Raw genomic sequence first — 12,722 nt, 5'->3', positions numbered from 1 at the left:
CTGAACCCCCTCTCTCCCCCCTCCTCCCCCATCCCTCCCCCCTCCCTCGCCCGTCTTTCCCCTGTCTCTCCCCCCTCCCTCCCCCTCCTCGCCCGTCTCTCCCTCTCTCCCCCCTCCCCTGTCTCTTCCCCCTCCCTCCCCCCTCCATCCCCGTCTCTCCCCCCTCCTCCCCCGTCTCTCCCCCCTCCTGTCCCGCCTCCTCCCCCGTCTCTCCCTCTCCCTCCCTCTCCTCCCCCTCTCTCCCCCCTCCCCTGTCTCTCCCCCCTCATCTCCCTCCCTCCTTCCCCCTCCCTCCCCTTCCATCCCCGTCTCTCCCCCCCTCTCTCCCCCCTCCTGTCCCGCCTCCCTCCCCGTCTCTCCCCCCTCCTCCCCCTCTCTCCCTCCCTCCCTCCCCCTTCCTGTCCCGCCTCCCTCCCCCGTCTCTCCCCCCCTCCCCCTCTCTCCCCCCTCCTCCCCCTCTCCTCCCTCCCCCCTCCTCCCCCGTCTCTCCCCCCTCCTGTCCCCGCCTCCCTCCCCCGTCTGTCCCCCCTCCCCCTCTCTCCCCCCTCCTCCCCCTCTCTCCCTCCCTCTCTCCCCCCTCCTCCCCCGTCTCTCCCCCCTCCTGTCCCGCCTCCCTCCCCCGTCTCTCCCCCCTCCCCCTCTCTCCCCCCCCTCCCTCCTGACAGATGAGCTTCCTGCTGCTCTTCAGTCGCCAGGGGAAGCTGCGTCTGCAGAAGTGGTTCACGCCGCTGCCGGAGCGGGAGAAGAAGAAGATAATCAGGGACATGACGGCCATGGTGCTGGCGAGGAAGCCGCGCTCCTGTAACTTCCTGCACTGGAAGGACCTCAAGGTCGTCTACAAGAGGCGAGTATTGTTGAGAGAGAGAGAGAGAGAGAGAGAGAGCCCGGTCAGGTCGTCCAGCGCACCTCGGTCGCTCTCGGGCCCTCGTATCAATCAATCAATCAATCAAATGTATTTGTATAGCACATTTAGACATGACACTTGTCAACCAAAGTCAGGCATGCGTTGCTCATGGGACGACTGGTTGCACTATGTTTTAACACTTTGAGTGCCAACGACGAGAATATTTTTTTTTATTATCGATTTCCATTAATTTTTCATCAATCTAGCCTCACGTTACCAGTGGGGATCTGTCTGAACTCGAACAGGGAAAATACCGCCCCCTATCGTCTCTCCGGATGGTACTGCACCCCATTGGATTGAATGAAACACATGGAGAAAAAAAAGTCCTGCTTCCACATTTTACTTGTCAGACAAGTAACCGGAGACGATCCAAGTAATCGCCCACCACCAGAACAGCGGAGAATGTGTGTTTCCAGTACCCAGCGTTGGATCAATAAACGCGATCGATATTTGAAAGGCGATCAGGAATTGGAATAATCTTTTTGGAGAACATCTGATCTGAGGTAAGGAATCCATTTTTTCCAGTATTGGGATAATCAGAGCTATTTTCACATATATCAGCGTGTGCCATACGTGTGTCTGTGTGTGCGAACAGGAAATAAGATAATCGATTTTTCAGCCCGCTTCTATAGCGTGCATAAGTACACATATACTATCGATAATCTAGCATTTATTTGAAAACGATTCATAAATAGGCCGAAAAATGACAATGTGTTTTGTGTATTACAGTTGTTAGATTTTGATCAATCAGCCAGTATCACCTCTCCATCGTTGTCGTTGTGTACTAGCTGTACAATCTTTGTCATTCCCCTTTAATGCAATCCGTAACCATAAGTATTCGACACTGGACAGCGTAAAGCTGTCATGGCAACTGCTGTTCACCCTTAAACGTCTGTTTCTAGTGGCGGCACACTCTCTCTCTGACCATTCTGCCTGCTCGCAGTCCTTATCAGTTGTTATGTGCTGAACCGACCTCGGCATGCCCTGGGCTCTATCTTAGTCTGCTGCTAAACACAGTGACTCTCTCTCACCGCCTCCACCACCACATCTACCTCTCTGACCTGGCACCTTTAGATGCTGTCATCTCCCCCAATATATACATTATATACATTGAAAAAACCTCGACATCCTTCACAGTGTATTCCAGTAAAGGGCGTTTATCACAGAATCTTTATTTTTTTCTGGAACTTTCAAAAAACGAGTGTTTTTCAAAATGGTATCAAACGGAAATGAACCGATTTAAAAAAAAAAAAACGAAGCGACGGCCATATAAGACACATGGCTATAATTTAAGATGTAGTTTATGCGTTCTGCTCACAGACTGGTTGCACGGCGTGCAACTCCGTCCCATGAGCAACGCACCTCTGACCAAAGTGCTTCACAGTAAGTCACATAGTGTGTGAATAATATAATAAGTATAGAATAATATAGAAAAAATATAAACAACCAACGGACAGACAAAGAACAACACGTCAACAAGCAAGGCAAGAGTCTGAGTGAGTCAGGGAAGGCCAGGGAGTAGAGAGGGGTTTTGAGTTTAGATTTGAAAGACTGTATGGATGTCGGGGTCTACTCTTCGTGTCTCATCCATCTACAAACCGTAGTCTCTCATGTACTTGTGTAGTGATCATTGACCCCTCTCCCTCCCCCCAGGTACGCTAGCCTGTATTTCTGTATGGCCGTGGACGACCAGGAGAACGAGCTGTTGGCCCTGGAGATCCTCCATCGCTACGTAGAGCTCCTGGACAAGTACTTTGGCAGCGTAAGGCGTCTCCCATCACGCCTCTCTGTTTCCTCTCCTTTTCCCCACATATTAAACCCTTCAATTCGAGAAAGATGTCGGCACATGTTTCTCTGGACTGTAATATAATTATAATACAGCAGGGGGCGCCTCGGTGGTCCTTTTTTAAGGGGTTCTAGGTGGGGCCTTGCAAAGGTGTGCTTGTGTGTGGAGAGATCATTGTTCTGATGGCCTGGGAGAAGAAGCTGAGCCTGAGTCTCTGTTCTTGCTGCGTGTATGCGTAGGCGCTTGCCTGACAGCTTGAACAGGCTGTTGTTGGGGTGGTGAGGGTCCTTCATTATTCTGCAGCCTCTGGATTTGCACCTCCTGTTGTATAAGTGGTAGTGCAATACCCGCAGTACGCTCTGCTGAGCGCACCACTCTCTGTAGGGCCTTCCTGTCCTGGGCCGTGCTGTTTCCAAACCAGGCAATGACTAAGTTTAATTCCACTGTTTAGTAGCACAATGAAAGAATGGATAATAATGACTTTTCAGATATGTGTCTGTCTCCCCACTGCTCTCTCAATTATTCCTCTGGAAATCATATCAACCACAAACGTCTTCTTGGCATAGAAGGTTCCCTAGCACAAAATCCTCAAACGGGGTATCTGTTCTAATGTGCATCTATTTTGGGAACCACTGTGATCGTGCACTAGTGCAGTGGTTCCCAAAGTCGGGGTCGCGACCCAAAGGTGGGCCGCGAGCAGCCACGGATGGGCCGCGAGATGATTTAAAAAAAATAAAAAAAAAATAAAAAAAAACATTTATTTTATTTTTTATTTTTTTATTTTTTTATTTAATTTTTTTTTGTCAGGCCACTGAACTTAGAAGCAGGCCAGGACAGTGTTTCTAGTTGTATTCTAAAATTCTATTCTATTGTATTCTAAAATGTGACTATATGGTTTTATATTAACTTAATAAATAAACAAAAACGAAAAATCTACTTATTTCAACGAACATTTCAAACTAAATAACAGATTATGCACATAAAACGCTGAAAACAACCAAAGCAACAATAGTATTTTAATGAGGCTATTATTATTATCATTATTATTTTGCAACAAGTTAGCCCTCTCATAAATAGCACATATAAATGAATAACTAACTTGAACTAACTTAATAGGATTGAAGTGATATTTGGCTTAAAAAATCGGTCGCCGGACAAAAAAAAAAAAAAAAAAAGGCCAGACGATGTGCATTGGGCCGCGGCTCTCTGACGCCTTATTTTCTGGGCCCCGGCCTGAAAAGTTTGGGAACCCCTGCACTAGTGTATGGGATGGGGACAGAAAATGTCTTACCAGTTCTGTGTGGATATTTTCTAACCTTTTGTGAATGTATATACTGTATATATAATACAAAGTGCTTGATTTTTTGTTCATATTTTGTCTTATTTGATTCCTGATGTGCGTTAATAACGAGAGACGCGCCTCTCCCTCAGGTGTGTGAGCTGGACATTATCTTTAACTTTGAGAAAGCCTACTTCATCCTGGACGAGTTTCTGTTGGGGGGAGAGATACAGGAAACCTCCAAACAGATAGTAGCTCGCTGCATCGAGGCCTCGGACATGCTGCAGGAGGTGAGAGACGCACGCATGCACACACACACACACACACATGCACGAGCACACATACACACACATGCACACACACGCACACACACACACATACACGCACGCACACACACATACATACATACATACACGCACATGCACACACACACACACATACACACACACACACTAGGGCTGCACGATTCTTGTTAAAATGTGAATCACAATCTTTCTCTCTAAGAATTGAGATCATGATTCTCGTGATCCGTTTTTGGGATAAATATTAAATTTTCAACATGGCATTCATAATTCATCCAGCCAACCTCCGGACTGCAGCGGGACCCTCTCTGAGATTGCAACACCTCAATACCGCCGCCTGGTGGATGGTCGGGCGAGTTACACTCTCGCCAAAACCGGAAGTGGTGATCGGTGCGTCGAGGAAATCCCTCCGGCAGTTACGTGGCTCCAGACAAACACTATAGTGCATTTGGATCGCTTTCTAAACTTAATAATCTATATGATTTCGGCGTTTATTGCGCCATACAAACCGGAAATGGATCTAGGAGATCGGCGTCAAATAATTGGGATCTTTTTCCTCCAGTCTCATCGGCGAACGGTATGAGGACAGTAACGTTATTTTCAGCCCGATTGTTTATTCATTTCACTGCAAACCATCTGATCAATATATCAACCCATACTAAATAAAGCCGTTACTGACGATCAAGGAATTATAATCGACCCCCACCCCCCCCTTTCCTTCACGCATGATGAAGCATAATGTATACCGATCATATACATTTGAATTTTTTAATATAGCGTGTATAGGAAAGAAACGCCAAACGATAATCTATCATATGCGTCAGGGCCTATAACTCTCGTTTTTGGAATTACAGCAGAAAAGCTTAAAAACATACTTATATTCTAGACGGTATTAACACAACAATGTATGAATGAAAAAATATAACGTTCCCACATCCTGAACGATAGATAATCGATGTTGAATGGGCCATAGTAATGTCAATATAGCAATACAATTTTAAAAGTTATAGCCCTTGCAAAGAAGGTAAACATCTCCATAGGCTTACAGTGGTGGCAGACTGGGTATATTGATGGGTATAACCCATGGCTCCCAATGTGTTAAACAGACAACATAACATATATGAAAGTGCTTGGGGGATTTTTTTTTTAAATTTAAGTGAAAGAAAATACAAAAAATTGTCATAATTTAGAAATGAGATCGCATAGGTCTATAAATCGAGATCGTGATTTTTTTTAACGATTAATCGTACAGCCCTAACGCACACGCACGCACACACATATGGCTAGACACAACCTAACATCCCTAGTAGGAGTCGCCCTCATTTATAATGAATGGATCAGTGATTGTGTTTTCCTTCATTTAATTTCTACTTTGAGTTGGCGATGTCATTTTAGATTATATTTTTGGAGTGCATCGAAGTGTACATTTTTTTTATACAAATAAAAAAGCCCAGATGCCCGAAAATGATTTGCTGATTTTGCTGAATGCATACTCTTCTCTTTTAACCCTTTCACTGCCACACGACAGCCGGTTAGCCCTTTACTATCACACAACCGACGGCGATGCTCCATCGATGTGATGGATGTGATGGAGCATCGCCATCGGTTGTGTGATAGTAAAGGGCTAACCTTCTGTATTGTCACAGTGAAAGGGTTAACCGGCTGTCGTGTGGCAGTGAAAGGGTTAACAGGGGCGCTGCTTAGACCTGGGTGTGGCCTCTTCCTCAGAGCCAGTAGGCTTCTTTACCCGATCGATCCATATTAGCTGGTGATCATCGGTCTGATGATGGATGGGTCTCCTTCACTGTCTCATGCCAGTGTCTCTGGTTTTATCTCTGTCTCTGTGTGTCTCATTTCTTTCTTTCTTTCTTTCTTTCTTCGCCTCTCCCTCTCTCTCCCCCTGAAACTTGTCGTATAGGTTTAGGCTGTGTCTGGCTGCCACTTCCTGCTTTCCTCTAGGTGTGTGTACAGGTAGCTCTGTGCATGGTAGGGTGGTGTGTCATAGACTGGGGTGTGTGTGTGTGTGTGTGTGTGTGTTTGTGGGGGGGGGGGGTGTCTTAACACTCATCTAGCTGTGTGTGTGTGTGTGTTAACACTGATCTAGCAATGCCACCTTGTGTGTGTGTTAACACTGATCTAGCAATGCCACCTTGTGTGTGTGTGTTAACACTGATCTAGCAGTGCCACCTTGTGTGTGTGTTAACACTGATCTAGCAGTGCCACCTTGTGTGCGTGTGCAGTATAGCGGCCTCCCATTGATTCTCCCTCATTATCGCTTCAGGGTGCCAACAGTGATTGGTATGAGGTGGAGCTGCTTGGCTGACCGTGAATGGACAGAAAGGTTAGAGGCTCCGCTTGTGTTACTGTAGCAACCGTGTGGTAGGGCTGAGCTCAAACGTTCGAACCTTCGTCCGTTACGTTGGCATTCGAATTCTAAATCAACATTTGTCTTATATCTCGTCTTTTTTTTCTTCTTTCTATTCATTCTGTTTAAACCAATGGGATTTTTCTTCACAGTTGCAGATAAAGATTAGGCTACGCTAATATTATAGTATTAAAAGAAACTGGGGTGCCCAAATGGCGAACCACGTAACGCGCTGCTTCGCGAAGCGGCCGACCCGGGTTCGATTCCCGGTCCGGCCGTCCGGCATCCTTTGCCGAATGTCTTCCCCCCGCTCTGTCTCCCGTTCTTCCTCTCTCTCTCTCTCTCTCTCTCTCTCTCTCTCTCTCTCTCTCTCTCTCTCTACCGGACTGCCCGGTAGAGCAATAAAACAATAAAAATCTATAAATCTAAAAAAAAATATATATATATAAATAAAAAAGAAACTGAGTTATATTCATTAAAGAAAGTTGATTTAGTTGGGCTGGGGCTTCTCCCTGGGCTGGGTCTGGAAAGTTGATTTAACCCTTATGCCCTCCTAACAAGTTAGGAGAGTTGTATTCGTAAGCATGAAATGTTTGCATCAAGTTCAAGGCCATATAATTCTTAATCTTTAATATTTTTTCAAAAAGAAATCTTTCCAGGACATGCATTAACATCCTAACCTCAATATATATGGAAACAAGTACAACTATTTCCAAATCTTAACCACTTATATTCCCGTTTGTTTGATATTAAATCCCTTTTTATGACAAAAAAAATGCAGACATCTGCATTTAGTTCACATTTATACACGTTTTCAACGCCAGAGTGCAGCGTCGAAAACATGCACAGAGTCCGTGTGAAAAAGAATATGTATTCATATTTACAAATGAATGACTAATTCTGTAGTTATTAGTAACGTTAGTAAGCACTGCTGGTTGGCTATTATACCCGCGGGGATACAGTATATGAGACCCCCGATACATTCTGAAAGCTCGCCGCTGATTTTGAAAGAGCCAGCCCTCTTCCGCATTCCTGCCATCTGGCTCTACAGAGCGAAGCCGGGCCAGTGAGCTTTCAAAGCGGCAGAAGCGCTGAGAGATGGGTACTCCCACCAGCCCAGAGCTGGCTGTACCAGCCATAGTGCAACTGCGCCACCGTGTGTCATAAACGGTAACGGACATACTGACAGAGCAACAGGCTCTCGGTGATACTAAAACAGCGTGTATTTGATAATCACAGCGGCAATTGAATGAATTAGTGCAGATAAAAAATCAGCGTTTTAACATTGAAGTCAATGAGAACACGAAAAGATTGCCAAGGTTTGTCCGCTCCTAAAGTGAATAACCTTTTTTTAGAGGCATTCTAATGATGAGCCTTTGATATATTGAATAAATATCAAAGATGACCAATCTGACGCAATTTCATGACATAATAATCAACACAGACATCGTTGTACACAGAAACACAAATGAATATAGGCAAAAAACACGAAGTCTTTGCTAAGGGGGCAAATAAAATACTAATTTAATCAGATTAATCACTTTATTGAAATTGAGGATTTAGTTTGAGGATATAAAAAACGAAAAAAAGTATTAAAAAAATAAATTTGAACTTTATTTTTACTTCTTTTTTATTATTATTAAAAACGAAGGTTCGAACGTCCGTTCGAAAAACCCTGACGAAGTTCGAATCCAAAAAACAGGCTTCAGGGACATCCTTACCGTGTGGTGTGGTAGTGTTCCCCTGCTTGTGTTACTGTAGCAACCGTGTGGTATAGTGTTCCCCTGCTTGTGTTACTGTAGCAACCATGTGGTATAGTGTTCCCCTGCTTGTGTTACTGTAGCAACCATGTGGCAGTGTTCCCCTGCTTGTGTTACTGTAGCAACCGTGTGGTATAGTGTTCCCCTGCTTGTGTTACTGTAGCAACCGTGTGGTATAGTGTTCCCCTGCTTGTGTTACTGTAGCAACCGTGTGGCAGTGTTCCCTGCACGCCTGTACTCAGGTCTGTGTGTACAAAACATTAGGAACACGCTCCCTGGTGTTATATATCAGGGATGTCCCATCTTAGTCCATTCATCGGTTGTTGGGTCGATCTTAGTCGATCAAGATGTTGTTAGTCGATTGTACCCCCATTCTGAATGAGTTATTTCCTTAAGATGATTGATCACATCTCTGGTAAACACTAGATCGAAAGAGGTCCTTCCATGAGAAACACAATTTGTTTACAGATTTGTTGACTCACCCAACTAATGGATGAGTCGACTAAGAGTCTCTGTAGTGAAACTATACACCCCGTTTTCCATCTTTACTTGTCTCCTCCTCACAATCTGCATCTCTCCTTTTGTGATTTAAAGTGGATTCAAATGGGTATAAAGAGGTCTATATGGAACTGTCGTTTTCTCTCTAGTCAGTGTATTTCATGAAAACAATTACAAATGGACGATCGGTCTTAAGTAGAAAAATGCTATTTTTAATCTAGATTAATTACAGAAAATTGTGAGATTAATTATAAAAAAAAAAGTAATCTATTGACAGCACTAGTTTCAATGGGTCCCATGATAAAGGGGGGGGGGTCTTATTTGAGTCCCTGACTTGAAAAGTTTAGGAAACCGTGTTTTTACACCGTAACGAGTGACGGAGCCACCGCAGCTCGCATCAGAAACATTTGCTTTTGTCATGAAAAGCGTTGCTGCTAATGTTTTGTATACTCTGGGGTACATGCGTGTGACTGTTGTCGTATTGTTCAAAACGCATGTTTTTCACACGGAAAGCATGTAGTTCATTCTTGTTCTGTGTGGTTTTCTTTCTTTTTAATTCCTATAGACCATGGAAGAGTACATGAGCAAGCCAGCGTTTTAACACCGGAATAGTGAAGGATGGAACGACATGGGGACGAAGACGAAGACGCAGAAGAAGAAGACTACAAGTGTACCGGGCAGCAATGAGTCATACAAGAACCTAGCCCCTTTCGTGACGGCTGATGATCCATCGGTCACTTGCTCCACCTAACTAGCCACGGGAACATTCACTCTGAAGCACTGGTTATTTACCAACTGTTGGTTCTACATTTATCACAGAGAAATGTCAAAGGTACTCACAGTTGCACGAGGGTTTCACACACAAAACCGGGGTGGTTTGAAAGCTCGGCGTTGCTAATAAACATTTAAAAAAAAATTATAATCTGGTCAACACTGCTCAAAACGGCTTTATTTCCGTATTTGGCTGCCTGGTGCGCCTGCGCTGTGATCAATGGGCATCATGCACCCGAACGCCGGAAATAATGCAGTGTTGACCAGTTTATAATTATTTTTTTAAATGTTTATTAGCAACGCCGAGCTTTCAAACCACCCCGGTTTTGTGTGTGAAACCCTCGTGCAACTGTGAGTAGTCACGAAAGGGGCTAACAATAACCGAATATGGAAATATATTCAAAATATTCTCCCCCCGATCCCACTGAACCATTTCAGGGAGAAAAAAGAAAAAAGGGGAAGTTGAATGTCTGTTCATTGTCTGCCTGAGGTGCTGCTGTTATGTAAGAGGCGTCCTCTCTCTACCGGGTCACCGTCTGACTGCAAGTGACGATAACATCTTTATCCACTCCTTTTTTTATTACAAAAACGATGAAGTATAGTTACTAAAGGTCACGGTCGTCGAGACACTCGTTAATCAAGAAGTGCTTTTAGATCCATAGAAATGTTGATTTTTATATTTAAATTTACATGTTATATTTATGAAGGAAGTGCCCATAGATATAGATTATATATAGCATATCTAATCTATAGTGTGCTGTTATGGGCAGGACCGTTCTTTTGAAGGGAGTTATTTGCTATACTGTGGGGGTGTGATGTCATTGTTTTTCTAAAAGAAGAAAAAAAAATATGTGTGATGTTGCAGAGTTTGATTATTAAAAGATGTATTTTGTTTAATAATGTCCGTGCTCTTTGAATAATCAAATAATGTTTTTGTTATATACTGAATTCATTATGTTTCAGTCTATTGTATTTGGGAGCTGCGTCCAGGGTGCTGGAAATTCATTGTAACTTTGCTAGTTAATAATAATAATAATAACTTTTTATATAGCGCCTTTCAGAAGAACCAAGGTCGCTTTACATAGGGCGGGGGGGGATGACAAATTAACAAACATAGTGGACAGACACAACATATACATATACATATAAAGTGAGAAATTAGGGGTTAAAGGCCAAGTTGAAGAGGTGGGTTTTGAGCAGTTTTTTGAATGAGTCCAGAGTTGGGGCGGTGCGGAGTTCTGCGGGGAGGGAGTTCCAGAGGGTGGGAGGTGCCACACTGAAAGCTCTGTCCCTGAACGTCCGCAGTCTGGTTTGGGGGATGGAGAGCTGACCAGTGTCCGTGGATCGCAGGGACCGTGACTGAGTGTAGGGGTGGAGGAGGTCAGTGAGGTGCCAGAGCGTGAAGGGATTTGTAGGTGAGCAGGAGGGTTTTGTAGGTGATGCGGGATTTGATGGGGAGCCAGTGGAGTTGTCTGCAATCATCACTATCATGAATGTAATTACTCTCAAAGCTATTAAGGTGTTGCTCTGTGTTCTGTATTTTATTTTTTTATTACACACAAGCATTAACAGTAAACATCCAATGTAAATCACCATTTGAATCAATATAAATGTAGTTTACAAGATATATACCTAATACTTGCTATCTAATACAATACATACATATGCTCTTGCTCGCTCTCCCCCCCGGACCCCCACTTGGATAATCCATCCATTTTCATTCGCTTCTAACCAGGCATTACAATTCATATGCTAGCTTTTATTCTCTCCACCACTTCTAACCAGATTGCAATGTTGGTTTCACTGACACCTAAAATTCTTGCTGTAGATATCTCTAGATAAATCACATCGAGATAGGTAAGAACCCATACCTTCCGGCACATTTTATCCGGTTGAATCCATCGTGATGCTATCAGCTTTTTAGTAGCTGTGAGACCGGATAAAACTAGTCTCTTTAGCTGTATAGGGGCTGCAAACTGAAAAACATCATTCAACAGCAATACAGAGGGATGTACAGGTATGTTCAGAAATAAGAATTCTGATAATTGCTGGGTCACTTCTTCCCAGAATATTTTAACCGGTGGGCAATCCCAATACATGTGCATCAATGTACCCTCATCCCCATTTGAACATAAGGAACATAGAGAATCTTGTTTAAGTCCCATTCTGTTCAATCTTATAGGAGTCAGGTATGTCCTATGAATATAATTAAGATTAATTTGTTGATGGTCCGGGTTGTGTGACGCAATTTGAACGTTTGCCCAGACTTCTTGCCAATCAAAATCTATTTCCAAGTCTGGTATATCCCTCCTCCAGACTGAGTCTAGGGGAAGGATTCCATACGAAGACGTTAGTAAGTGATGATAAAAATCAGATACGAAGCCTCTCGATGTCTCTCTTTCATAGAAGAATTTGTGATATCTGTGGTGCTCAATTGGTATCCTTAATGGGACTCCATGAGCCTTCAAACAATCCAATAACTGCGTAAAAATAATATGTGGAACTGGTGAGGTTAAATTTGTTATTTATATCTTGATAGCTACAAAAACCCTGTTTGTTGAAAACATCTCCCAATGAGTGTATGCCCTGCTTTTCCCATTTGGGATATCTGATAGGTCGTTTTCCAATAAGGAGTGCATTGTTATTGAATAGGGGAGTATGGCTATGCCATTTATGTTGGTTAGAATATTTTTTTTGTGTTTCACGCCATATCCGGATCACATGTGTAATAAGGGGGCCAAATTTCAATTCGCATTGCTTAATTGACCATTTGACTTGATAATATGGTGTGTATACTATGTCCTGCAGTCTATGTGGTGCTACCAGTGGCGGCCGCCACTGGGGGGTGCTAGGGCGCCGCCCCCCCTCAGGCCCTGCCCTGGTTATATGAGAGCAGAACAAGAACAATTATTTTTTAGTTTTTAGTTTTATAGCCCTATAAATAATATAAACATGTTTAAAATGAATAATATTTACTCATTTTAAGTATGTTTGTGTTTCCAATGCACAATATAACGTTAATATATAAAATAAAAAATTCTCGTTTTCCTGAACAGG

At 43.5% G+C, this 12,722-nt stretch overlaps 1 protein-coding gene across 2 annotated transcripts in view; it reads left to right on the top strand.

Moving 5' to 3' along the window:
• ap1s3b (adaptor related protein complex 1 subunit sigma 3b) overlaps window positions 1-10,559 on the top strand; it is an 11,362-nt gene extending 803 nt beyond the window's left edge. The window contains exons 2-6 of one of the 2 annotated variants that reach the window (XM_084333260.1): window positions 666-844; window positions 2,558-2,666; window positions 4,122-4,259; window positions 6,553-6,612; window positions 9,460-10,559. In XM_084333260.1, the coding sequence (XP_084189386.1) occupies window positions 666-844; window positions 2,558-2,666; window positions 4,122-4,259; window positions 6,553-6,594 (468 nt within the window). In that variant the 3' untranslated portion in view covers window positions 6,595-6,612; window positions 9,460-10,559. The remainder of the gene's footprint in view (window positions 1-665; window positions 845-2,557; window positions 2,667-4,121; window positions 4,260-6,552; window positions 6,613-9,459) is intronic. The other variant, XM_084333261.1, reaches the window with a different exon arrangement.
• Window positions 10,560-12,722: the final 2,163 nt, after the last annotated feature.

Source organism: Notolepis coatsorum, assembly GCF_963971535.1.
Source record: "Notolepis coatsorum genome assembly, chromosome: 17".
Lineage (NCBI taxonomy): Eukaryota > Metazoa > Chordata > Actinopteri > Aulopiformes > Paralepididae > Notolepis > Notolepis coatsorum.
Note: the sequence above shows the minus strand (reverse complement) of the source record. Positions and strands in the feature narration are given on the sequence as shown.